Source organism: Bufo bufo, chromosome 1 (assembly GCF_905171765.1).
Source record: "Bufo bufo chromosome 1, aBufBuf1.1, whole genome shotgun sequence".
Classification (NCBI taxonomy): domain Eukaryota; kingdom Metazoa; phylum Chordata; class Amphibia; order Anura; family Bufonidae; genus Bufo; species Bufo bufo.
Genome location: NC_053389.1, coordinates 769,748,971 through 769,774,420, shown reverse-complemented (window position 1 = coordinate 769,774,420; position 25,450 = coordinate 769,748,971). Strand labels below are relative to the sequence as shown.

At 44.6% G+C, this 25,450-nt stretch overlaps 1 protein-coding gene across 1 annotated transcript in view; it reads right to left on the bottom strand.

Moving 5' to 3' along the window:
- The window catches only part of BMP1 (bone morphogenetic protein 1), a 95,541-nt gene that overhangs the window by 29,699 nt on the left and 40,392 nt on the right, over window positions 1-25,450 (bottom strand). The window contains exons 3-10 of the mRNA XM_040414772.1: window positions 23,521-23,676; window positions 22,029-22,146; window positions 21,756-21,934; window positions 20,875-20,980; window positions 20,631-20,755; window positions 12,456-12,571; window positions 10,644-10,746; window positions 10,439-10,555 (exon numbers count right to left, since the gene is read on the bottom strand). Of these exons, the coding sequence (XP_040270706.1) occupies window positions 10,439-10,555; window positions 10,644-10,746; window positions 12,456-12,571; window positions 20,631-20,755; window positions 20,875-20,980; window positions 21,756-21,934; window positions 22,029-22,146; window positions 23,521-23,676 (1,020 nt within the window). The remainder of the gene's footprint in view (window positions 1-10,438; window positions 10,556-10,643; window positions 10,747-12,455; window positions 12,572-20,630; window positions 20,756-20,874; window positions 20,981-21,755; window positions 21,935-22,028; window positions 22,147-23,520; window positions 23,677-25,450) is intronic.

Sequence of the window (25,450 nt, the reverse complement as noted above, 5' to 3'; positions counted from 1 at the left end):
AGTTCTGTCCACTACCTAGTGGGCGGAGCTTTAGCGTTTCGGCTTTGGCATTTCGGCGTTCAGCGCTGGAGCCACAGCTGATCGGTGGAGGTATGGGTGTTGGGCCCCGAAGTGAATGAAGGACATGCTGCACATGCATGGCATCCTCTCCATTCACTGCAAGGGGCCACAAACAGAGCGCATGAAGTCCTTACATTTCAGTACCCAAGTGCCTGTGTATGGTACTTGTGTATTGCACCGTGTTACAAAAATACTCTCCCCTGCAAGCAATACTTCGGGTGCCATATTATGGAGGCTGCAAGAAGCTATAGCGCCAGGTCAACCGAGTCCAGGCTGTTTATCTTACACAAGGATTGCCAGAATACAACTCTAGAAAACCCTCAGCTGTGCCAAGCATTAGGTCTACAGGTTTTTTTTCAGCCTATGACTGTAAACCATAAAATGTCTAGTCAGTTTTAGTGAGCAGATATTTGGCGTGGCAGATTTGAAGTTAAAGGGAAGGATAACATAAACTACTGACAGATCACTTACAAGTTTAACATGGATGACTACCACATTTTGAAAAACCTGTGTATTTGAGCTAAGTATTGGGTGTAGTTTTGGCCATAGTTGAAAAAAATGAGGGGGAAAGAGTGTTAGCTAGTGTCCGTGAGCGTCTTGACACTATTCTACAACCACCCTTCAGTACATTATGTAAGATGTATTTGCGAAAATTGCCTGCTGTTGGTTAATACTAAGGTAGGTTGTACAGTATTATTCTTGTTATTATTTTTATTTCCCCTATCCATATTTTGCTGCGTTTTTTCTGATCTAAAAAGCAACTGTAACACCCCAGAGTGGTGTTACCATTCCTGCACCTGGCTTCTATCAGTGTCTGCTAACATTTAATGTCATCTATGCATTCTGTTCCAGGTTCACCACACTGTGCATTTCTAATGTTATGTAACTGTTCATATATAATGTGCCTGGTTCACCGGCTGGTGGCAGCAAACATGGCAGAGCTACAGTTGGATAGAATGGAACCTCCATTCTAACCCCCCTCTGTGGAGAAGTGGGCGAGTCCCACTTCCTGCAGGAAGGGTGGGGACCAGTGAGAGTCTAAACTAGCTTACCCCCTGCTAAGGGACAAGTATGCAGGGGGCACGTCTCTGCTGGACGTGCCCAAGCCAGCCAGAGCACCCTCAGCTCTGCTGGCCATGGAGGCCAAAGCTTGAAGCCTCAGGAGCCAGGAGGAAAGTTCCTTGGCCAAATCTAGAGACAGACCATACAAAGAGAAGTGCAGCATACAAGAAGAAGCAAAGTCATACAGTCAGCCTGTCAGTACAGCATAGCCAGAGAGAAACAGATGTAGCAGAGTCGAGTTTGCCTGCCAGTTTTAATGCTAAAGCCTGCTCGGACCAAAACAAACCGTTTTGGAGAACGTTTATGCAAAGTAAAGCTGCTGCTCAACTAGATACAAGGTCTGGACTCAATCTTTCTTTCCAATCCCTCAATTATTCCCCCTATTTATTGCTTCAGAGCCAAAGCCTGGGGTCCAGCCGTATCCAGGTAGGAGCACCGTGACACACATGAAGAGACAATTTGGGCCGCACTATACCACACGGCATTCCTACACCTGGGACGCGTTTTATATATAACAGGCCCTAGGGGGAGGCGCCCGTTGCACAACTCCTTTCTTTTTTTATTCTTAACGATGCTGAGGGCTCTAGACAACACCCATTGGGGATATCCTCTGTCTTGCAGACGTAAAACAACTTCTCCACATTCTCTGTTGAAAGAAGCAGCAGTACTGCAATTCCTGCGTGCTCTGATCAATTCGCCTACAGGAATAGCTTTAAGAGAATGCATAGGGGGGCGAGTATTGGCCCTCAGTATCATATTGCCAGTTATTTCCTTCCGATAAGTGCCAGTCAGTGTGAGATCAAGAAAATTGATGGTATGTGAATCAAAGGAACAAGTGAACTTCAAATTGTATGGATTATCATTTAAATATAGCATGAAGGATGGTATGGCAGACACATCCCCCTCCCATATTAGGTGGATGATGGGCGCAAATGGAGACTGTGTATGTGTTATAAATCCCAAATCTCTGCCTCTGCAGAGAACCTGAATATATTCTTGTTGGCATTGATTCAAGGGATTGGTGTCCAACCTTTGATATGTGGAGACATCAGATAATATACCCATCATCTGCTGATGATAGATTTGTTTATCAAGCACTACTACTGAACCCCTTTTGTCTGCCGTTTTAATTACCACATCATTTAAATCAGCTAGTTCTTTTAAAGCAAATTTTTGTTTCTTTGTTAAATTACTATGAATGTTTGTATGAGGCTGCATATATCAAGTTCCTTTTCAATAGTTTCCTGAAAATCATCCATGCCATGAGTACGGGATTTAAGTGGATAAAATGGATTGTGACGCCCTTCACTTTCATGCTGAAGACTTGTCAGACACATCAGCGAGACTTGTTCTCTAAAGGAAAATTCCATGAAATTGTTTTTTTTTCTTCAAATTCTTTTTTATTGAAAACAATTCAATTGTAGATAGAGACAGAGATGTTACATACATAAAAGCTGACATTTCGACCTTATTTAAATTAGGACTCCAAGTCCTGATATCACTGACGAGGAATAAATTCCATGTAACATGTCTAAGCCACAATATCATAATGTTGAAAAAAAATTGGAAGAAAAGGAAGGGGGGGGGGGGGGGGAACTTAGGGAAGAGGAGAGAGAAAAGTTACACTTGGAGAGCACCTAGGGTGTCTTTTAGAGAGGAAGTGAGATACCAGGAGGTGTATTGGAACGGCTTGACCAACTCCGATATTTCGAAGGGAATAAACTGTGTAATGAGGAACGTCTTCCAATTTTTAAAAACATTGGTAGCAGAGCTTTCTTAATGTCTTTCAGCCTCTCAATCCTATCATGTCCCAGCAGTAATTTCAGTTCCAAAACCACTGCAGACATATCTGGCATGGAACTGTAAAGCCACTGGTGTAATAGGACTCTCTTGGCTTCCAGCAATATTGAGTGGAGAAAAAGAGGAACAATTGTCAAGCATGTGGGTTGGTTCGACGGTAGACGAATATAATGAAATAGCAATGTCTGCGGTTCAAAGGAGAGAGCAATTGACCAGTGCGTTTTAACATACATTATCAGATTTTCCCAGAATTCAGAAACCTGAGGGCATGACCACATGCCGTGCCAAAAATCTGTGGCCGGTTTGTTGCATTTAGGACAATGGGTGATGCAATCCGGGAACTTTGGAGAGGCCGGAAGGTTAAAACCATAAATGGCGTTATGCATCATTTTGAAAAAAGATTGTCGCCATCTCTCATTTATGACGCATTGGCGAACCTTTGTCTATCCCTCCAGGATTTTGTCCCCGATCTCAGTATCTATTGTTATATGTTCTTATTTACTGAAGAATTTGGATGGCACGGCTCTCGTGAAATTCCCGGACATAGCTCTGTAAAGATCCGAGAGCGACACCAGTCGTGGAGAGTTTCCTATTATATTATGGAAGGAATTTGTGGTTGCTTCCTTCGATAGGTCTCGAACCTTGTGTTTGCAAAAGCCTAGTACTTGCATGATATGTAAGAAATGAGAGTCTGGGAGATGATATCTTTCCTTCAATTCCCTGGGAGACAACCAACGCTTCTCCCCCATGTGCATCAGATGTTCCGCCTTAGTTATCCCCCTAGAGACCCAATCTCCAGAGAATCTCACGTGTTTTTCTTGAGGAAACTCCAGATGGCTCCATAGCTGCATCCTTTTGGACATCGAGTGGGGTAGACCAAAAGTTTTCCTGATTACTTTCCAAGCCAGCACCGTGTCTCTTATTAACACTGAATTCTTTACCTCCGGGGGGAGCGCAGCTAAATTAGACAAGACACCAGGCCCCAGGATTCTACAAAATTTTGCTCCAGATCTCTGTTAGAGAAGTAATCTGTGTTGTGTAGCCAGTCAAATATGTGTCTCATAAGACAAGTAAGATTGTATCCTCCTATATTTGGGAACTTCACACCACCTTCTGGCTTCCATAACATAAATTTTTGCAAGGATATCCGGGGGAGCTTGCCTGACCAAATGAATCGAATAAAGGTCTTGTTAAGAGTGTTGACATCTACATGTTTTAGCAGGATTGGAAGAGTTTGGAGAGGATATAATAATTTGGAGAAACTCATCATTTTGATTAAGTGGCACCTTCCTAAAAAGGACAAGGGAAGTGTGTGCCATTTCTTTAGCTCAGCTACTATCTTTCCTATGAGTGGCGGATAGTTTAGGTTGTACAGTGAGTCAGGTAATTTGGCAATTTTCAGACCTAGGTACGTTATGTGTTGGTTGACTGAAGTAGGGGCAAACCCATTAGTCCGCCACAAGTGAGGAGGATTTTTAGTAAGTAATTCCAAGATTTCACTCTTAGTGAAGTTAATGTTATACCCTGAGAGGGAGCCAAAATGTTTGAGCCGATCCATCAATGAGTGCAGATGTTGCTGGGGATCAGGGGCGTAGCTATAGTGGGTGCAGAGGTAGCAGTCGCTACCGGGCCCAGGAGCCTGAGGGGTCCCAAAGACCCTTGTGCCACATAAGACACTGGCATTATAGAAAGTGCATACTGGTCAATTTACACCTCTGGTTGGAGGGAAGGGGTTAGGTTAAGAATTTGGCATGAGGGGGTGCCCTTTCAATGTTTGCCTCAGGCAGCAGGAAGGCTATGTGCTCCCCTGCCCCTTGCCAACAAGCACTGAGGGACGGGGGCCCAACATGAACTCTTGCACTAGGGCCCATGAGCTCTTAGCTACGCCCCTGCTGGGGATTGGACATGAATATTAACAGGTCATCAGCATATAACTCTAGTTTGACCTCTTTCTTGCCCACCTTAATGCCCGAATATAAATGTGAGTCTTCCAAGAGCCTGGCCAAGGGTTCTAAAGCTAAGTCAAACAGCAGCGGGGATAAAGGACACCCTTGCATAGTGCCCTTTTTCTAGAGGAAAAGTAGGGGATAGAAAGTCGCTAGTATGCACTCTCGCCTTTGGGTTTGTATAAAGCCCCCTTAGGAAGGTGCAAAAATCACCCAAAACCTGAAACCTGTCCAGCACCGCCCCCAGCCAGTCCCATCGGACATTATCAAAAGCTTTTTCCGCGTCCAAGGCCAGCATTATGGGGGCCGTATCCAGTCGAGGGCGGTGCCTGACCCAGTCCAAGGTGGCCAAAACTTTTCTGATGTTGGCGACTGCCGACCTGCCTTTTATAAACCCTACCTGTGAACGGCCCACCAATGTTATGAAATTGTTTTTTGTCTCGTTGCGTGCCGGCGAGTGCTCAGATGAGCCAGTTGTATCATAGAAATGTCTGTTCACAGTTAAATTCCTAACAAACTTATTTATGTCTAAAATAGTGGAAAACATATCAAAATCCACCGTGGGTGAAAAATTTAGTCCCAGGGCCAACACCTCCCTTTGTTCATTTGTTAAAGTATGTCTGGACAAATTCAATACATCCAATATTTCTCTTGTATAAGAGCGATCTTTCACTTCTTCTGTAAGCAAGTGGCCATAGGACATGTTTTTTTATGTTTTCGTCCTGCACGTTTTGTTTGTTTTTTTAAACACTCGTAAAACCAGTTTTATTTTTTATTTATTTTTTATTTATTTTTATAATAGGATATGTTCTGTTGTGAACTGGTATGTTCCGTGCCTTTCGAAAAATCCTCCTGGTTAGAGTCTTGTGAGTCACCTGTTGTTTCAGCTGTCTCCTGATCAGATGAATTAAAACTCACTCGGTATGACTTGTTCCGATGTTTTGATTTTTTTGCTTTGTTTTTTTAAAAAGATTTGGGGGTATGAGTAACACTTTTTCATCTTCCCAATTTGTATATCTGATCATTGGAGTAATCATATAGATCTCTTTGAAATTTTGTATGTTTCGTTTATATAATGCCTTTATTGAAGATGTAATTCTTTTTTCCATAGTCTCATAATTAGGAACTGATTTATATTTAATTAAAGCATTTTTGCATATCTCAATATCATTTTGTACAGTTGATAATTTTTCACTTTCCTATTTCACAATCAAGTTCATCAGTTGTGATGAACATTTGGACAACATATCATTCCACTGAATTATAAAATCTTTAGAGTAGACAGTTGTCGGTATTTTTTTGATCCTCAAACTGCGAGGAATCATTGACTTTTCCAAATATTTAATCAGTGTAGTATGGTCCCACCACAACTTAATCTCCTGTATCATAAGTTTTTTTCCAAGTCATGCATTTTATTGTTCATATCCAAATGATCATAAGATTGTTGATCCAGCATAGAAAAAAAAACAGGTCTGCTTTCACTTTACGGTCAGACACCGAAGCAAGGCTTGGGGTGGAAGTGTATGTGTCCGTGGAATATAGCGTGGTGCTACAAAGTAACGCAACAATTCAATCAGAAAAGGGGGCAGAAGGTGATCAAAGTCCATAGAAAAAATATCCAGCTCACCAGCAGGAAATGAGCCAAGCAAATATCTCAGATATAAAATTGTTCCAGCACCAATGATGAAACTTTTCTCCACCCCAGCATAGTTGATGCGTTTCGAACACAGGTGTGTTCTTAGTCATAACCAAATGAGATCCCCCTTGTTAGGCTTTAAATACATATCCCACCTCCAATCAATATTAGGGGTGGGAATACATTAACCCAAAACTCATTAACTTGCCACATATAACACATAAAATCCACTTATACAATTATATAAAATGCGTCTTTACATGTTTTAAATTAACAATCAATATGTAGTCCAGACCTCAAATTAAGTCTGCAAACATAAAAAACGCAAAATGTCAACACAATAAAAAAGAGGAAAAACAAACTCTGGTAGTCATCCATGTAAAACTACTTGTAAATATGTTATACCTACTAAAGATTTTCAAAATTCGAATCATTTTTTTACATTTCCAATAAGTTATATTAACTGTAATACAGTTGGTATAGTGCCTATTATACAGTGCACTGACTGTGATTTGATGTACCGTACATAGGCAGTTCTTCTAGAAAACTAAAAACTAGAATATTAGAACATATTAATTATATAACAAATCCTTCCTGCCTGGGTACATCAAATGTAACCAAACACTTCATATCTTCACATGATCGTAGTTTAAGAAGTTTTCAAACCTTTGCAATAGAAAAAGTTGTATACCCTTCCTACAGGGACCAAGCTAAATCAGTTAGTGCAAAAGCAGTGGGAGAAGCAAGACACAAGAAAATCACATTATGTGCAGACCCAGAACCACACAGGCCCGAAAAGGCCCTTTAAACAAAAGAATGGGTGCGAGCTGTATCCCCCAATGAACGGAAGAGAAACAGATTTTACGGTAAGTACAAAAATCTAGTTTTCTCATTTGTCTCATTGGGGGACAAAGGCTTTGACCATGGGACCTTACAGAGCAGTCCCCAAAGGGTGGGCATAACAAGCAACCCTCCCGTCAATCAGAGAACTGCCATCTGCAAAACTCTACGCCCCAGAGACGCAAAGGTGTGCACTCTGTAAAACCTGGAAAAAGTATGCAAAGACGACCAAGTAGCCGAATTGCACACCTGAAGGGCCGAAGCCCCGTGATGCACTACCCAAGAGGCCCCCACTGCCCAAGCCGAATGACCAGTCACCCGGAAGGGCGGAGCCCGGTCCTTAACGCAGAACGCTTCCACAATAGCCAAACAAATCCATCGGAAAATGGAAGTCTTTGACGCTGCAAGCCCTCGTCTCGGCCCCTCTGGAATCACGAACAGGGAATCCGTTCGCCAAAAAGATGCCGTCTGGGACAGACAGACTCGAACGGCTCGTACCAAATCCAGGGTATGGAGCAACTGCTCCCGAGGATGAGACGGGTCCGGACAAAAAGAAGGGAGAATAATCTCCTCATTTAGATGAAATGATGACACCACCTTCGGCAGGAAGGACCGCACAGGGCGAAGGACCACCTTATCCTCATGGAGGATCAAGAAAGGTGACTGAAATGACAAAGCCGCGAGTTCCGACACCCTACGGTTAGAAGTAATTGCAACCAAAAAAGCCACCTCATAAGACAGGAAGCGCAGCAACACCTGCTGCAAAGGCTCAAATGGTGAAGACTGGAGAGCGTTGAGCACTAGATTAAGATCCCAAGGATCCAACAGAGGATGGAAAGGGGGCGCAGCATGCCCCAACCCCTGCAGAAAAGTCTGAACCGCTGAAAGCGAAGCTAAATTCCGCTGAAAAAGAATAGAGAGCTGAAACTTGCCCTTTGAGGGAGCTGAGAGCCAGCCCCAAATCCATGCCCGTCTGCAGAAACGTCAATAGACGCGGCTAAGAAAAGCAAACGGGAGACAGCTTTCGCCGCTCGCACCAACTAAAGTAGGACTTCCAGGTCCGATGGTAGATTCGGGAAAACGATGGCTTCCTAGCTCGAATCATGGTCTGGACCACCGCATCCAAAAACCCAGGAGCTTTGGCCATGGGTTCCCTGGACGGCACGACAAAGTCCTCGACCTTGTTGTTGAACCGTGAGGCCATAATATCCACATCTGGTTGACCCCACCTCTCGCAGATGGCCCAAAAGACCTGCGGATGAAGAGCCCACTCGCCGGGATCGAGACGCTCCCGGCTGAGGAGGTCTGCGATCCAGTTGTCGATGCCGGGTATGTGAACTGCCGACAGTGGCGGAACATGTTTCTCCGCCCAGTTGAGAATCGGCACCGTCTCCGCCATGACTGCCGGGCTCCGAGTGCCGCCCTGGTGATTGATGTACACCACCGCCGTGAAGTTGTCGGACTGAACCGGACAACCCCTGAGATGGAACGAGCTACCATTATTTGCCGCCCAGCAAGAAAGCCATAGTGTACGGCGAATAGCCACCAACAGGGCTGACGAGCGCGCCATCAGCCTGGCCGCGTCCAAAGATGCTTCACAAATATATGCACTGGCATGCGAGAGCTGCAGGGCCACATCTGCAAGTTCCCCCGAGGGGAATCCCGAGTCGAGACCCTGACGTAAATTAGCCTTGCTCACCCATGTAGAGGCAAATACTGGCTGCAGCGCTGTGCCCACTGCTTCAAAGGAAGATTTTACAAACGCTTCCAGCTTCTTATCTTTGATATCAGAGAAAGAAGCCCTGTCCGGCATCTTCTGCCCCCCTGGCTCCAGCCGGGTCACCACCTTCGGTGTGCGGTCCCTTGGTGAGGGATGCCACACGGGAACAGAGGGGACTTGTGGCGTGGACAGCTGTGGTGACCCGAATGCTGGCAGGAGACAGAGGTTTTTACCAGAACCTCTGGTCCTCCTTTTCTTCTGGAGCACAGGAAGGAGCAGGGGGTTTGAATGACCCCCTGGTCTCCCGTCTCTTTGGTGGGAGTGCAGGCAGTTTTACGGACTGCCTGAAACTTCCACTAAAAAAGAAAAGAAGAAAAAACAAAAAACCAGCAGACCTGCAATGCAGGTAGGTCTGCCTCCTACAGACACTAAGCTAAAACTGATTTAACTTGGTCCCTGTAGGAAGGGTATAGCTGAAGAGGGAGGAGCTTAACCTTTGTGCTTAGTGTCTGCCTCCTAGCGGCAACAGCTATACCCATGGATGAGAAAGACGCATTTTATATAATTTTATGGGTGGATTTTATTTTTTATATGTGGCAAGTTAATGAGTTCTTCCCAGTGTTGGCTTTATGTATTCCCACCCCTAATTTGATTGGAGGTGGGATATGTATTTAAAGCCTAACAAGCGGGATCTCATTTGGTTACGACTAAGAACACACCTGTGTTCGAAACGCGTCAACTATGCTGGGGTGGAGGACAGTGTCCATGTGTTATTTGCTACAAGAAGAAATAAAGTGCAACAAAGCTTCATCATTGGTGCTGGAACCATTTTTCCCTATCTTATATCTGAGAGATTTGCTTGGCTCGTTCCCTGCACTGGGCTGTGAATTAGGAGGTGAGCTGGATATTTTTTCTACTGACAGATCCCCTTTAAGGCAAGATAAAAGTAGACCAGACAGGCAGAAACTGCGCCAAATTCATCATCGCGCCGCATCTCGTGCACCTTGCTAGACTCTTTTGCTTACTTTACACCAATATTTTGTGCCAAAGTCATGGTGCCCGCTATTAATATGTGGGACACACTTTACGTCTTACACGTAGCACCTGTGGCACACAGCATGTACTTCAATTTTTGGCGGAATTTTCTTAGTAAAATCTCCCCAAGGTATATCTTTTTTGTACGCAATAACTTGCAACAGGAGTGCCGAAGGGTTTTAGGTCCCCCGCACAGCGTAGCGGATGGGGGAGCGTCATAGGGGAATTTCTGCACCAGTCTTGATAGCCCCTGTGCTGTCGGAGGATGCGTCTAATTTATGTTAGTTATTACATGGGGGATGGAAGGAGTTACTAAAACAGCTATTAAATGCACTGCACCTTCATAGACAGCGTGGAATCCTTTCCCGACGTAGTTGCTGCTGCTTCGAAACTCAATCCACAACCTACTATCGCTGGATAATATGGAGTCTGGAAGCTTGTCCCCACAGTAGCGGCCTAGGAAAGAGTACGGGAAATGTTAAGGACCAGACATTGTAAGTGCGATTCTCTGAAATCACTGCCATTATTAAGCAGGGAACATTACCGATGAGCGGAGCTTTCTTCCAGTGTCCGTCCCGGATTTCGATGTAGTCATACCAACACAATCGGCTACGGTACACATCCAAGGAGGTAAAATTCAGTCTGATCTTAGGGGAAAAAAGGGAGTTAGAATACATAGGAGAACGTGTCTACCAAGGACAGGAATAAGCCTAATACCCCATGCACACAGTCATGTCCGATTTTCGGTTTGCAAAAACTGATACCGTCCGTGTAAATTCAGTTTTTATCCTCCAAATACAGATAAGAATAGGCCTCGCTGTGAGAATCAGATCGGGCACACATTGACTTATATGGGTCAGTGTACTAGCTGTACTAACGCTGTTATGGGCCTGGAAATGTAGTTGAACCCCTGAAGCCCTAATGCAAAATCTGTAGGCCATGTTCAGATGCGGTGGAATTGCTGCGACTTTTGCAGTAATTTATAGCAAAACAGCGCAGAAATTTACAGTTTATTTTCATGCAAAGGGAAAAATCTGCATGGCTGTGCGCGGTCATTGGACACCAGGTGCGGCTACGATGGTGGCATCCCCGATAGAGACATGGGTGAAGTGGAACAGGTGCAAGGCTCCAATTCACAACAGCAAATGTGGGAGGGGAGGTTATAGAAATATGGACCTGCTGGTGCCCGCAAGGCCATCCGTCAGCAGATCTGTACCTATGAAACTGGCTGACCTGTCACGGATGGTCCCGCGACAGGTGGCAGGAGATCGGTGAGACTGCAACATGTGGTTTGATCTGACAGGTTTCCTTGTGGATCAATAGGCGGCTGTGTTGTTTCTGGTAATGGCAACACCCCTTGCCTCTGGTGTTGCTAATGTGGTCATTTAACCTTCCTTATTTATTGTTGTTTCTCCCACTATGCTGTGCGATTTATAGCTTCTGTTTGAGTTGTGGATAGCTGGTGTGTGGATCTCAGCGGAGTTCCTGGTTCTTCCATTTCTCCTTTGAAGTTAAGTCTTTCCTTTCCCTCTTTGTATTTTGTTTGAGGTCTGTGTGTTGCATTTCCCTGTCATTTGTATTAAGGCCTGAGGGAGACTCCTGTTTGTCCTTCCTTTTGGAGGAACAGGTTGTCTCAGTCCTGACATTAGTACCAGGGTCCTATAGGGCGAGTTAGGACATTAGGTATTCCTGTGTATGAACTCCCCTACCTCTGGGGTCTGTTCATACCGGTAGTTAGTCAGGACTTTGATTAGGGTTTTACTAGGAGGTGTCCATCTCCTTTCCCTAGTTTCCAGGCCTTATTCCCTCACCCCTTTTCTTCCTATGCTTGGTGTGGTGTTTCCCTCCCACACCCGAACGTGTCACCTGTTTCATGTGCACTTGGCAGCTGAAGGCATCTGTGTTGGTCCCATGTTAATATGTGCCTGCATTGCTGAGAAAAATGATGTTTTAATATATGCAAATGAGACTCTAGGAGCAACGGGGGCGTTACCATTACACCTAGAGGCTCTGCTCTCTCTGCAACGTCTGAGCCCTCTCCACTTTGATTGACAGAACCAGGCGTGATGATTTTTTCACTGCCTGGCTCTGTCAATCAAAGTGGAGAGAGAGCAGCAGTTGCACAGAGAGCAGAGCCTCAAGAAGTAAAGGCAACGTCCCCATTATACCAGTGACTTGTCCATTTTATGGTGGTTATGTTTGTACACTTACATGTCACCCCTATGGCTATTTCTCTAGAGCTCTATGTCTATTCTCATCCACACACAATATGTCCCTGAAGCTCTGATCCATTAAATCCATTCACAATGAAAACACAACAGTGATAAAAAAACACCAATGGTGGTATACTCTCTACCTTCTCTCCTGGGGTGACGGACAACCTCCATACACAATGCTCGAATGCTGAGTAGCCATTCGGATACCCCGGAGATGAGAAGTTCCCTTGACTGTCCTGAAGAGTCTCCCAACAGGCTGTAAAGACATATCAGATCCAGAATTTAGTCAATAATTCTACAGCACCAACATATTCCATATGGCTGCACCTAGACTGTAGGCAGATCGGTGTCTTCTCCAGCTGAGGTCACATACTAAGAGAGGACCACCATGTTGGTTTTAGCCAAAAATGATTTTTTTTTTTTAAATCCTTCATCACGCAGATGAGACGTTGAAAGGAAAGGAGAGAGAAAAATTCTGTTAAGACATCTATTCAACATGTCTCACAAAAGCAGCAATGTTTACCCCGATGAATAAGGGTTAGGGTTCATGTTTTAAGAATGTAGGGGGGGATGGAAACGATGCAGGATGGTGGGAAAGGAAAGTATCTGGAGACTTGGCCATAATGGGAAGGTCACAAAGGTGACAACAAGGATTTTGATGGATCAAAGACAACAAAACCTTCTGTCGCCCAAATTGCAAGGGTGCACTATGGCAGCATGACGTCCTATCACAGCTTGGTGTGGGCTTAGGGTATAAAAGCTGATGAACCTGTGAAGTACCTGTAAAGGATTATAGGGATTTCATTCTATACGATTTTTCAAAAAATTAAAGTATCAGGCTGCCATGGCACCAGAATGGGTCAATTATGGGTTAATAACTCAGCGGCACAAATAGTGGAACTGATAATGGTGTGTGGTTTCATTTGGGTGGGTAAGTCTAAATACGAGTGGACGTTCTAGTACTAGTACCTAAATAATACCGCCATATGTAACCAAATAATGTAAGGTATGAAGTCTCGCACTTACATAAGTATAGAACCCGTGGTGGTCTAGGGTGCTGAAGGGTTTACTATCAGTAGTGCTTTGGGTGACCATCTAATATCCCTGGATGTCTAGTGTGGTTTAGTATTTAACTTTTTATATCTCAGGTGGCTTTGGATGGTGAAGGAGATAAAGGAAATATTTTCGGTGGTCTAGGGAGGTAAAGGGCTTAAAGTGTATGTAGAATTTAATATAATCTAAGTAGGTCTGCAACTCTGTGTAATTAAGATGAATATATAATTTTTATGGTGGAGACTTTCTAACAGATGGCATATTTTCTCAATAGGCTATTAGTACCTGATCGGTGGGGGTCCGACACCTGGGTCCCTGCGAATCAGCTGTTTGAAAAGGCACCAGGACTTTTTTGTTCCCTGTGCTTGGTATCACACCCATTCCCATTCACTTGAATTGGACTGAGCTGCACCTAGGCCATGTAACAAATAAATGCGACATCACCGGCCTAGGGTAAGCTGCAAGAGGGCCGTGGCGCTACTGCAAGCTCCGGTGCCTTCTCAAACAGCTGATCGATGGGGGTTCTGGGAACCGGACCACCACCGCTCAGATACTGATGACCTATCCTGAGCAGAAGTGATCAGTTAAAAAGTCTTGGAAAGACACTTTAAATGACAAAATTCTGTTTGCCTGGAGCCACCACTAGGGGGAGATAACTGTATGTGGATGTAGACATCTCCTGTTCAGCCCAATACTAGCTCTGGGTTCACACCACATTCGGCATATATTTAGTAGCATTTCCCAGCACAATGGGGCTAATGGGTCCATAGACCTTATGGATCCCAAAAGAGTGTCCTTTTGGCACTCCGACGACCAGTATATGGTGTTTCTTTTAACAATGGGGGGCAATGGATGAGGCTTGCACCGTAGGGTATACAGTGACACATGTTGGGGGTTTACGTTCACCGAATAAATATGATGTGTACACAACCCAAATCCGTATGTACACAGGGCCCCTAATGGTGGCTGAGGGCTATCCATTACGTGCTCAGAGAGGATGGCTAAACATGAGTCTCTTCAGTAATCCTTTAACAACGCTAGATACTACCTATATGCCAACTATCGGAATACTAAAGCATTTCCATGAGGACTGTAGCATACTCTGACCTCGGTACTGGGAGTCACTGGAGGAAGACTGGTGACTTAGGTTGTCAGGCATCGCATCCCTAATGACCAGTCCCTCAGATGACTCAGGGCAGGGACAAAAATTGAAATGTGAAATAAGGACACCAACGGGGCCCAATGAATGGTTTGACCACCACCAAGCTTTCATTTAGTACTTTTTTGTGGAATATTCTGAGAAACAAGCAAAAACATGAATGAAAATAAAGTTAAATTTAGATCAGCCATGTTCCTGTATACAAAAGGACAGACGAGGAGACCAGACCATCAGGGTTACAACGCTCGTCTAATTACACCTTCCCTGCAGTCTAGCCCTTCCACCCTAGAGCTCGGTCTCTCTGACTTTCATCCCCCACCTCACTGTGGTCTGTCTCCCCTCTTCCCGACATCACGTCCATGTGTTTTCCAGATGTTACACAGATGGGTCCACATTACACGAGAGAAACTGAAAGACTGACCAATAACAACCCCATCTAACCCCCTATAAAGGCTGGTCTAATGATCGATATATTTTTTTTATTTCTTATTTTTTTTATTTCCTGTAATTAATTATTTTATACTTTTTTTTCATGGACTGCTCCTATTGGTCAGCGAGTGGGCCAAAATATTTTCCACAATCCCTATATCCTGTCGACACTGAGGAGGCGATGCCATCATGGCACAGAACTATAAATGGACTGCTGAGCAATGCAGACTGAAATGTAGAGCTTCATCCCCATTAAACCTTTCAGAAGGTGAGCGCCATGGCCATCAGCCGCTTGTGATGGGTCTGGTGGATTTCACTAGGAGTAGTTACACATGGCTGCATTTGGTTCCCGTTTCTGGCTCATAGAGGGGGCTACCGAGAGCGGGACCCAGAGGTGCACCTGGCCTTTCTGCTGCCTGAGGCAAAAACTGAAACGGCGACCCCCCCCCATGCCAATTTCTTAACCTAACCCCTTTGCCACAATGAAAGTGCTCATTTGCCATGGCCCTTCTGCTGCCCTTCTCTTGCCCCTTCCCTGGTGCTGCCTGAGGCGATCGCCTCACCTCGCCTCATTGTTGGTGCACCCCAGGTGGGACCCTCCTTTAGCAGTTCATATCTACCAAAAGGTATGGACCAGGTTGTCTTTATACAATAACACTTTCAATAATAGACTTAAAGGGGTTTTCCCATCTCAGGAAATGGGGGCATATCCTTGTCTGATAGGTGCGGATTTTCCCTCTGGGACCTGCACCTACACCGAGAACGGAGCACTGAAAGTTGTGGAGGGCGCACTGCGCATGCGCAGCCGCCCTCTATTTGTTCCTATGGGGTCGCCGAAAATAGCCGAGCGCTGGCTCGGCTATTTCCGTCGGCCCCATAGAAATGAATGGGAGCCGTGGCCGCACAAGCGCGGGTGCGATCACATTCAGTACTATGGGAAGAGCGCTTGGTGGTGGCCACACCCGGGGAAATCTGGAGTCCTCCGGCCACGACCTTCCCTCTTCCGTTCTCGGTGTAGGTGCGGGTCCCAGAGGAATGTGGACAATAGGGACATACCAGACAATAGGGACATATCTTAGCAATATGCCCTCATTGTCTCACATGGAAATACCCCTTTAAGGAGAATAGACTTTTACATAAGGGCAACATGGGCGAAAGTTGCATGGAAGGGACCTAGGTAAATTTTTTCTTGTCCAGGTCCTACAGTAAACGAATATAGCTTGCATAAGGGAATTATTTCTATGGACAACTCCTCTAATTTACTCTCGCACTAAGATTATAGGGGTTATCCCATAATTAATGTTAAAAAAAGAAAATCATATAGGACATGACAATCTCTTTCTAACAAAGCCAGAACCAGCCCTGTACCTCACATGGATCCAGAGATCTCCCCATTCATTGCTCCAATTGTTCTACTAGATTAATATCAAGCTGGCAGCTCATGGGGGGGGGGGAAGGGGGGGGTGTCCTTTCTGCTGAAAATCTCTTCCTGTAACTGTCACAGCTTCTAACAGTAGTAGATACTGCTGGTGGCAGTTAAAAGATGAATCTGAGCATGTGTGTCCACCTCAGCGATATTACTGAGGTGGACAGAGAAATAAGAAAAGGAAGAAACAGCAGGTGGCGCTGTACAGATGTTGGCTATACAAAATTTTAAATTACAGGCAATTTTAGAAGTATTCAGATCCAGGTGCTGATGTGAAAAATGTAGAATACTTCTCATCGGACAACCCCTTTAATAAATCACTGTCAATCTACCGACCAAAGAAGAATATAAGGGACCATTAAAAAAAAAAAAAAGTATTTTGCAAATAGAGAAAATAATTTGCCTGCCGCAGCTCTGCATTGTTTTATGATCTGCTTTGTTAAAAAAATAGGCAATTACAATAATGTGGGTATATTAGGGATTTGGTGCCTATACAATTATCATATAGAAGTATATAGGGGGAGGGGGGAGTACGCACGAAATGCGTTGGGTCACATGGCAATAACAGTAAGAGAAGCCAGCCTGCTGCAGGGACAGAGGAATACAATGCAGCAGCTATCCATCAGACTCCTTGAGAGCAGCGGGGCCGGCTCAGCAGTCTGCAGCGAAGTCTTAATAGCACTTGATAAAACGTAAGGGCGCCAACGCTTCCCCCCCAAAAAAAAATCATCTTTCAAGCTCAATTAAGGCAATCCGTGTGGCATGGATAGCTGAAATACCACGATATCCTAGAGAGAGGAATCTATGACCTGCAGCCTGAGAAAACACAACAGCATGCCAAGGCCTTTCGTTGAAATCTGAAGGCTAAAAGCTGGCAGACCAGATCCGCCAAAGACCAAACAGAAGAAATCTGCTCATGGTTAAGAAGGGAAAACAAAAACACTGGGGCCAAGGGGCCGCAAACAGCTGATCAGGGTGGGAGGAGGGTGGAACTGCTGTTTACTCTGCTAATGGGCTTATAGGATAATGGTGGAGGACTGGGAATATGAGAGTGTTGACCAATACAGTGGAGGCCCCGGGCCTAAACAGAACCTCGGACTGGAGGACCAGGTGCACCAGATAACACTTTCATTCCAATAACAGTTGTGTAATGCTTCATTTCCCCATCGGGGGCAGTGCAGGGGAACTGGACACTAGCTGCCAAGTTACTTCAGCAGCTGATCACTGGTGGTCCTTACAGAAGGATACCCAGTAATGACCGACCCCTTTAAGCATACCAGTTAGGCTCTGTGCAGCGGTTTCTTGCACACTGCACACATGTGGTAATTTCTCGTTCAGAATAATGCTAAACACATGTTGTGGGATCCTGCCAACTGGCCAGAGCACCGAGCGGCAGACTCCAAAAAGACCAAACGTAGGATTTCTTTTGGCTTCCTTCGAGTGCATTGAGAAATGACGCCATAAGCAAGCTAATGCAGGTCATCTGTGGTCACCCACTGCCTGCATGTAGCAATATCATTAGTCCCACACATTTATTGGGGGGGGCATATGACACCATGACAGCCAGAAATATAAAGTTAGGATAGAACACAGAATTGCACAACAAGAACCTTATCCCCCAACATATGACAGACAGAGGCCAAAAGGACGCTTTTGGCCTCTGTCAGAGGAATTGGAGCCGATGGGTACACTTGACGTATGTTCTGGGAACTTTTTAGGCACGTGGATACTGTGAGTTGATCGATGTGTTGCAACATTATGTCTCCCCATGCCCTAGCTCATGCCGTTTTACTAAGATACTTTTAAAGAACCTGCAGCTGCATCCCCCTTCCTCCCCATCATCTACTTCGATAAAGTCTGTAGACAGCTAGAGGAAGTTACAGTCTCCTGGAAAATGAGGACAATGCTCGTTCTCCTGATTTAGTAGGATTAATTAAGCATAATTAAATCGTGACTATACCTAGGTTGAAATGTTTGATATGAAAGCTAGAGGACTACAGAGGAGACGTCGTGTATCTAGACCAAGGAACACTTTTGCTTTGGTTTTCCTGAGCTAGAGTATCCTAATTGCATCCAGATACATATTATCGGGATATATACATCAATCTTTGTTAAAATACATGTCACACTCTTATAGGCTCATTTGTATTTTTATGTTGTAAGGGTGACGCCTGGGTTTTTGCTAATAAAAGGAGTCTTCTACCATTTGGGGTAGGAGGAAGAGGAAGACTCAAATGCTCTCCCCTCGTTTCTCCTCTGCCTATCTCTCCACTGGCTCCCCATTGCCCAGCAAATTCAGTTTAAAATACTTACAATTACATATAAGGCCGTCCACAACCTGTCCCCTCCTTACATCTCGGACCCGCTTTCTCGATACATCCCCACACGTAATCTCAGATCCTCACCGGACCTCCTTTGCTGTTCTCCACACAATTGACTACAAGATTTTTCATGTGCCCCTCCCCTATTTTGGAACTACCCCAACACATCAGAGTCCCCCAACATCCAAAGCTTCAAAATTAACCTGAAAACCCACTTCTTCAGGCAGGAAAGCCTACCACCTACAATGAGCATGCTGCCACCACACATCCACAAGAGCAGCCTATACCATCACCTACTGTGTTCTCCCCTTCCCTTATAGATTGCAAGCTCTTGCGGGCAAGGTCCTCTACCGCTCTGTGCCAGTCTGTTAATAGTTTCTTGTTTACTGTGTTTTTTATTTCTGTGTAACCCCAACTGGATGTACAGTGCCATGGAATTAATGGCGCTTTAAAATAAATAATAATAATAAAGCACCACCATGCCTTATTCTTTTACCCCCAGATTGAATTTTGGAGCATTGCAGACAACATAGATCCCTTGTTTAGGGATCATACAAAAATTCTACCGTAACATTCCTTAATCTCATATTTGCAAAAAAATTAAAAAAATATAAAATAAATGAACATTCAAACATGTGAAACATCTGCAAAAAGTATACGTCAAAGGAGGTCATTTCAGGTTTTTCAAAATCTTCCATTTCTCCTGGGCAGGACAGGGTTACAAGCCTAGTATCCAGAGTAACCCTGCGCTGGCGCTTGGACGACACCGGCTGCTGTGGACGCATAGTTCCTGCTGTCGTCAGGGAAACTTCCTTAGAGAGACATAAAAACATCTTGTACGGGGCATGACGGATGGGTATTAGGAGAGGGAGACTGCGGGGCAAGACTTAAGAAAGGCTGCAGGAGATGCCAAGGACAGACACAAGGGTGAGAAAGAAAACCCCCTCTACCAGCTCTCAGCACAGTGGGGGACTTTTATCATCAGTGTGATCCGCAATGCCATTTACAAAAAGAACGAGATGGTGCACGGTGCACAACACATTATTATTCCTAACACCAAGTCATGCCCGTCATACGTGTATGCAAGTATTATGTGTCAAAAGATTTTTCTGGTACAGAATGAATATTAAAAGGGGTTTTCCAGGGGTTCCATCATCAGTCATCTGATCGTTGGGGGTCTGACACCCAGCACCCCTGCCGATCAGCTGTGAGCGCTACAGCTTAGCAAGCACAGCGCCGTACATTGTATAGCGGCTATGCTTGGTATTCCAGCTCAGGCCCATTGCACTTGAATGAAACTGAACTGCAAACAGGCCTTGTGAACAATAAATGTGACATCGCTGATTGGTAGGGGTGCTTGGGATCAGACCCCCAACAATCAGATATTGATGACCTTTCCTGAGGATAGGCCATCAGTATTGAACTCCTGGAAAACCCCTTTAATTTAGGGCTCCACAGTGACCAGAGTGGAATTATTGTGGTCATCTCGTGTTGCCGCAAATTGTTCCTAACTTGGGGTCATGCTACATTGATGGTAACACAAGACTTGACCCAGGTGCCATGGTACCCATTTTAAAGGTGCTGCCCAAAATTAGCAGTAATCTGCATGCAGATCTAGCAGCGGAGTTACATTGTCAAGGAGAGTACAACCACATGCGATAATCTGCGTGCTGTTCCAGTGGCTGCACACTCCATGTGCATGCGTTATTGGTAACGTATAGTGTTGAGCGAACTTGTGTTTTAAGTTCGGCGTCTAAAGTTCGGGTTCGGGTTATCGAAGAATCGCGTTATGGATTCCGCCACCACGGACAATAACGGAATTTAGAATCCATAATGCGATTCTTCGATAACCCGAACCCGAACTTTAGACGCCGAACTTAAAACACAAGTTCGCTCAACACTAGTAACGTATACACATACGCTTTACCTGGACATTGATACAGCTTCCTGGCCTGTGCAATGTCTCCAGCACTGAGTCTTGTTCTTTGTCCTATAGACGGTTTTACTCCACTGACTTTATATCTTGGTTCGATGGTGTCCAAGTTAATTCCCCTGTAACAAACCCAGAAATAAGACTTAAAATATCATCTGTATCAATTCACATCAATAACAGGCTTTGACAAAACTGAAGGGATATTTAACAACAGGGTTACAATTTAGATAATCCTCACCTAGAAAAAGTATTGCGAGCGTAGTGCATGATACTGTCAAAGTCATACGTTTCATCTAGATAGTTTACTTCTTCTGGTTCCATTTTCAGGAAGTTATACTCCTGTCCTGAGGAAAAAAACATTCAGTTAGATAGATAAACAGGCATGCTACCCCTCTGGGAAGGAAACAAGCAGATCACAGGCTCCACCCTTGAGGAATCAGGCCCCACCCTTGAGGAATCTAACTTACATGATTATGGATACTTTATTTTTTTTACACCACACTTTTCCAGATTTCCTTATGTAATGTTTAATACATTTTAAGGGTATATCCACAAAAGACTGACTTGCTGCATTGTGGATTTGCGTGCTGCAAATCCGCTGCATTTTACAGTACCAACAAAGGGGATGAGATTTTAAGAAATGTCATACACAGCATAGAGAGGGTGGGTTATAAATTCACAGGATGTCAAGTTATGCTGTGGATTTCCAGCACGGATTTCAACCTCTGCAATGCGAAGGACGATCTACGACAAATCCGCATGTAACACATGATGTCCCATCTGGACATACCCGAAGGGTGTGGTTTTGTGGGCAAAGTTTAGCACTGGAATTTACATGCTGATTTGTTGCAGATTTGCTGAGGATTTCCCACGGATTTCATCCTATGCCTTTTAAAGGGTCAAATCTATGGTGGAAGTCGGCAGTATAAATTGACATTTCCGCTGCAGATTTTTTTTCTGCAGTAGGAGGGATCAGATTTTTAGAAAATTCATCCACTTTCCTGGTACTCCAATACGTGGAGGGTTTTCCACCTGCAATTCGGCGGCGATGTATCTGTCAGGTGTGAACATACCCTAATATTGCAGCCCAATAACACCCAGATAAACCTTCTCTAGTACCCGGCTGAATGTTTTCACGGACGATAGACACATGCTCATCTCGGTCTGGTCTTGTGTGCTCATGCCAAAATCCTATGACATGACCCAGCTCATGGACAACAATCCCAAATTTATCACAGTTCTTTCCGATGGATATGGCTTGTGGTCCTGCCCCACGTCGGCCCACGTACGAACAGCATCTAGAGAAGCAGATCCAAAATAGTATCTAGAATTACATAGCATACAGGCCTTTTTGCCGTAGGATGGGACTAAGAAAATATTTTGAGACATTACCCGCAGGGTCTGTATGTGAAGACGATGTAACTGTCCTCCTCAGTCCTCTCAACAAAGGTGACACAGACATGCTTCTCCCAGTGTCGCATAGCTTGTCTGAATATGGCTTTTTGTGATCCTAAAACGGACAACAATGCAAGGAACATTATTTGAACCATCCTCCTAGAAAGAGATAATTGGCATTAGAAAAGAAAAAATGCACCAACTCTTTCAAACCAGGCATACTAGTTTGCTGGTAGCGTTTATTCTACTGATTAAAATGATACCTGTCTTGTGAAAATTGGTTGCTGAGATCCTGAGAAAAGAGACTTTTATTCTTTATGTAAGCAAAGGCTTCAGTGCGCTGAGGGGTGTGGCCTAGCCCCTTAGTGTACCTTAGCTTTCCAGTGCTGGCCACTCCCCTCAGTGCACTGAAGCCCTCACTTGCATATAGAATAAAATACCTTTTTCTAAGGAACGCTGCAACTGATATTCACAAGATAGGTATCATTGTAATCTGCAGGATCAACACTAACAGGCAGTATACCTGGTTGATCCTGCTGACACGTGTCCTTTAAGGAAGGAAAAAGTACAATTACTGGGGAAAAAAGACATGGTTATCTTTTTGCCTTAGAATTTATGTAAAGCTTTTCTAAGCCATCAGCCATAAGTCACAGATCCCTCCTCCAGGACAGAGAAAGCATTTTCCAACTGTCATATAAAAAGATAGTGCTGGGGTCTCTTTAATAGAGACAGATACGGAACGCCACATACATCTGCTGGCTCGTTATAAGAGACGAGTACATGAGAGGTAGGAAGCCTAGCTGTGAACGGCTACTAAAAAGGGGGGTTGCTCTGCTAGGAATAGTAGGAAGGTGAGTTTGTGGTCTGATTGGACTAGGAGTATGTGTGCGGAGGCCACTGTGACTAGTGACTGTTCTGACAATTGGGGAAGTGGGGGGGGCGGAGAAAGAATAAGAGACCCATTTACTAATAGAGGTTCAGACTGGGCACTACTGTAACTACGAAGAGGATCTCCTTTTTGACTACTGGAATGGAGGGCAAAACTTCAAGTGAAGTCCAGTGAAGGCTCACGTGTTTTCGGTAGAATTTAATTTAATTAAAGTCCTCAGCTGGGACCAGGCCAAACAGCGCATAGAGTTGTCCTGCCTGTATCATCATACTATGAAATTCATTTTAGTCTATGATATTAGCTTCTGCTCCCCTCCACAAAGGCACCAAGTGGAATTCTTTTGGCCAAGCATGAAGAGCATGGGGGGGTGGGGGGGTTTATCAAAACTGGCGAAAAGGAAAACTGGCTTAGTCATCCATAGCAACCAGTCAGATTCCACTTTTCATTCTCCAGAGGTCCTTTGGAAAATGAAAGGATCAATATGATTGTTTGCTATGGATGACTAAGCCAGTTTTCATATGCACAAGTCTAGATAAACCTCCCCCCGTATGTATAAATATGGAGGCATTTCCAGAACCACTCAATGACTCAAGTACTCACCAGTGAAGTTCCCATTCACGACAAAGGGAATAATACCATGCGGCCATACTCGCTCTGGCCGAGAGGTAGCGGCTCGCCTGCCTCGAGAGACCCGTCTGTCTGTCCGTGTACGTCTGCCGGTCCTCGACGCAGAACTGTTCCTTGCAGGAGAAGACACTGGAAAAGGAAGACACCATAAAATTAGAAAAAACAAAAGGCCAAGACAAAGACAGCAACATAATGCTGCAGGAAAAACACATTTCTGGGCAGAAATCTCTGGGCGATGGGGAGAATCCCTCGTATTCAATATACCAGTGGTGGTTCGAGATCACAGACATATTGAAAGATTATTAGCCACAAAAAGTAAAAAAATAAAATAAAATAAAAATATAGCCCATTGACAAAACTTAGTATGGACCCCCCCTGCTCCATCCAGTTTCCTATTACGCATGCGTCATTCAATGTCAGGCAATGCAGAATGCAAAGCCCCAGATTTCTGATGAAATCATGTTTTTTGAAAATTGTTATAAAAAAAATAGTCACCCTAAGGGTCCATTCACACATCCGTTTTTTCTTTCCTGATCTGTTACGTTTTTTCTGGACCAGATCTGGACCAGATCTGGACCCATTCATTTTCAATGGGTCCTGGAAAAAAACAATGTGTGCTGTCCGTTTCCGTTGTTCCGTTCCGCATGTCCGTTTAAATATAAAACATGTCCTATTCTTTTCCTGAAAAATCGGATCCTGGTACAATACAAAGTCAATGGATCCGCAAAAAACGGAAGACATACGGATGTCATTCCGTATGTCATCCGTTTTATACGGAATCCGTTCCTGGAAATTACATTTAAATTTTTTTTTTTTCAAGAAATCCAAACAACTTTATTTGCTTATTGAAATTTATACATGTTTCCGCAAAAAACGGATGACATACGGATGACATACGGAAACATTTTCAGGAACAACGGATCCGCAAAAAACGGACAGAAAATCGGATTATAGAAAAATACTGACGTGTGAATGTAGCCTTATTTAGCCTCACCCATTTTATCCGTCAGTAACATGGAACAAGGGCTTCACACATATGGGGCACGTTCTGTACATCATATTTCTAAATCTGACAACTGTCATAAATACGCTGATAAATCTCCTGCCTGCCTGCAGCCACCACTAGGGGGAGCTCAGTTCATAGAAATGTATGGGGCAGCTACCACTGACCGAAATAGAAGCTGTAATAATCTGTTTGCACTGAGCTCCCTCTAGTGGTGGCTGCATGTTTTTCCCATCAGAAAACGAAAAAGAAGTTCAGTGCAAGGCCCCCGGGCCCCACAACAGCTGCGTAGTTGGCCTCCATTGAAGGGATGTCACTAGCCAACTTCATGGTGACCTCTTTTAAGTGGGTCCCAACACTACTGGGTGGGTCCAAACATGGTGACCTCTGCCTCTGCAAAGGGGGCAACCCAACAGTCCCCTTCTGTTAGGAAAAGATTATTAGGACTGAACTCCCCCTGCTGTCTCTCATGATACATTCCCAGAGCAGCCCTTTAAACTAGGTTCCTGCATAGTCTGGCCCTGTCAACCTAGGAGAGGGAGGGTCTAGCATAGGAAGCAGGAGGAGGAGCAAGGGTGCACTTAGAGTTGCTTGGACACTCCCTCGGTGCACTTAGCTGCTCATTTGCATATAGATTAAAAAGTACATTTTCTCCAGAATGAAGGATCACTAAGTGAAAGGTATCATTACATTGAGCTGAGCTTGACCTACAAGGCATTGGGCCTGGTTTATCAGTGAATTTCCTGCTGACAGATTCCCTTTGAAAGGGTTTTCCGAGATTTCCATATTGATGGCCTATCCTCGGGATCGGTCATCAATAGGAGATCGGCAAGGGTCCAACTCCCAGGTCTCCCGATGATCAGCTGATCGTCAGAGCGCTATGGTCTCCTCTCAGCTCGC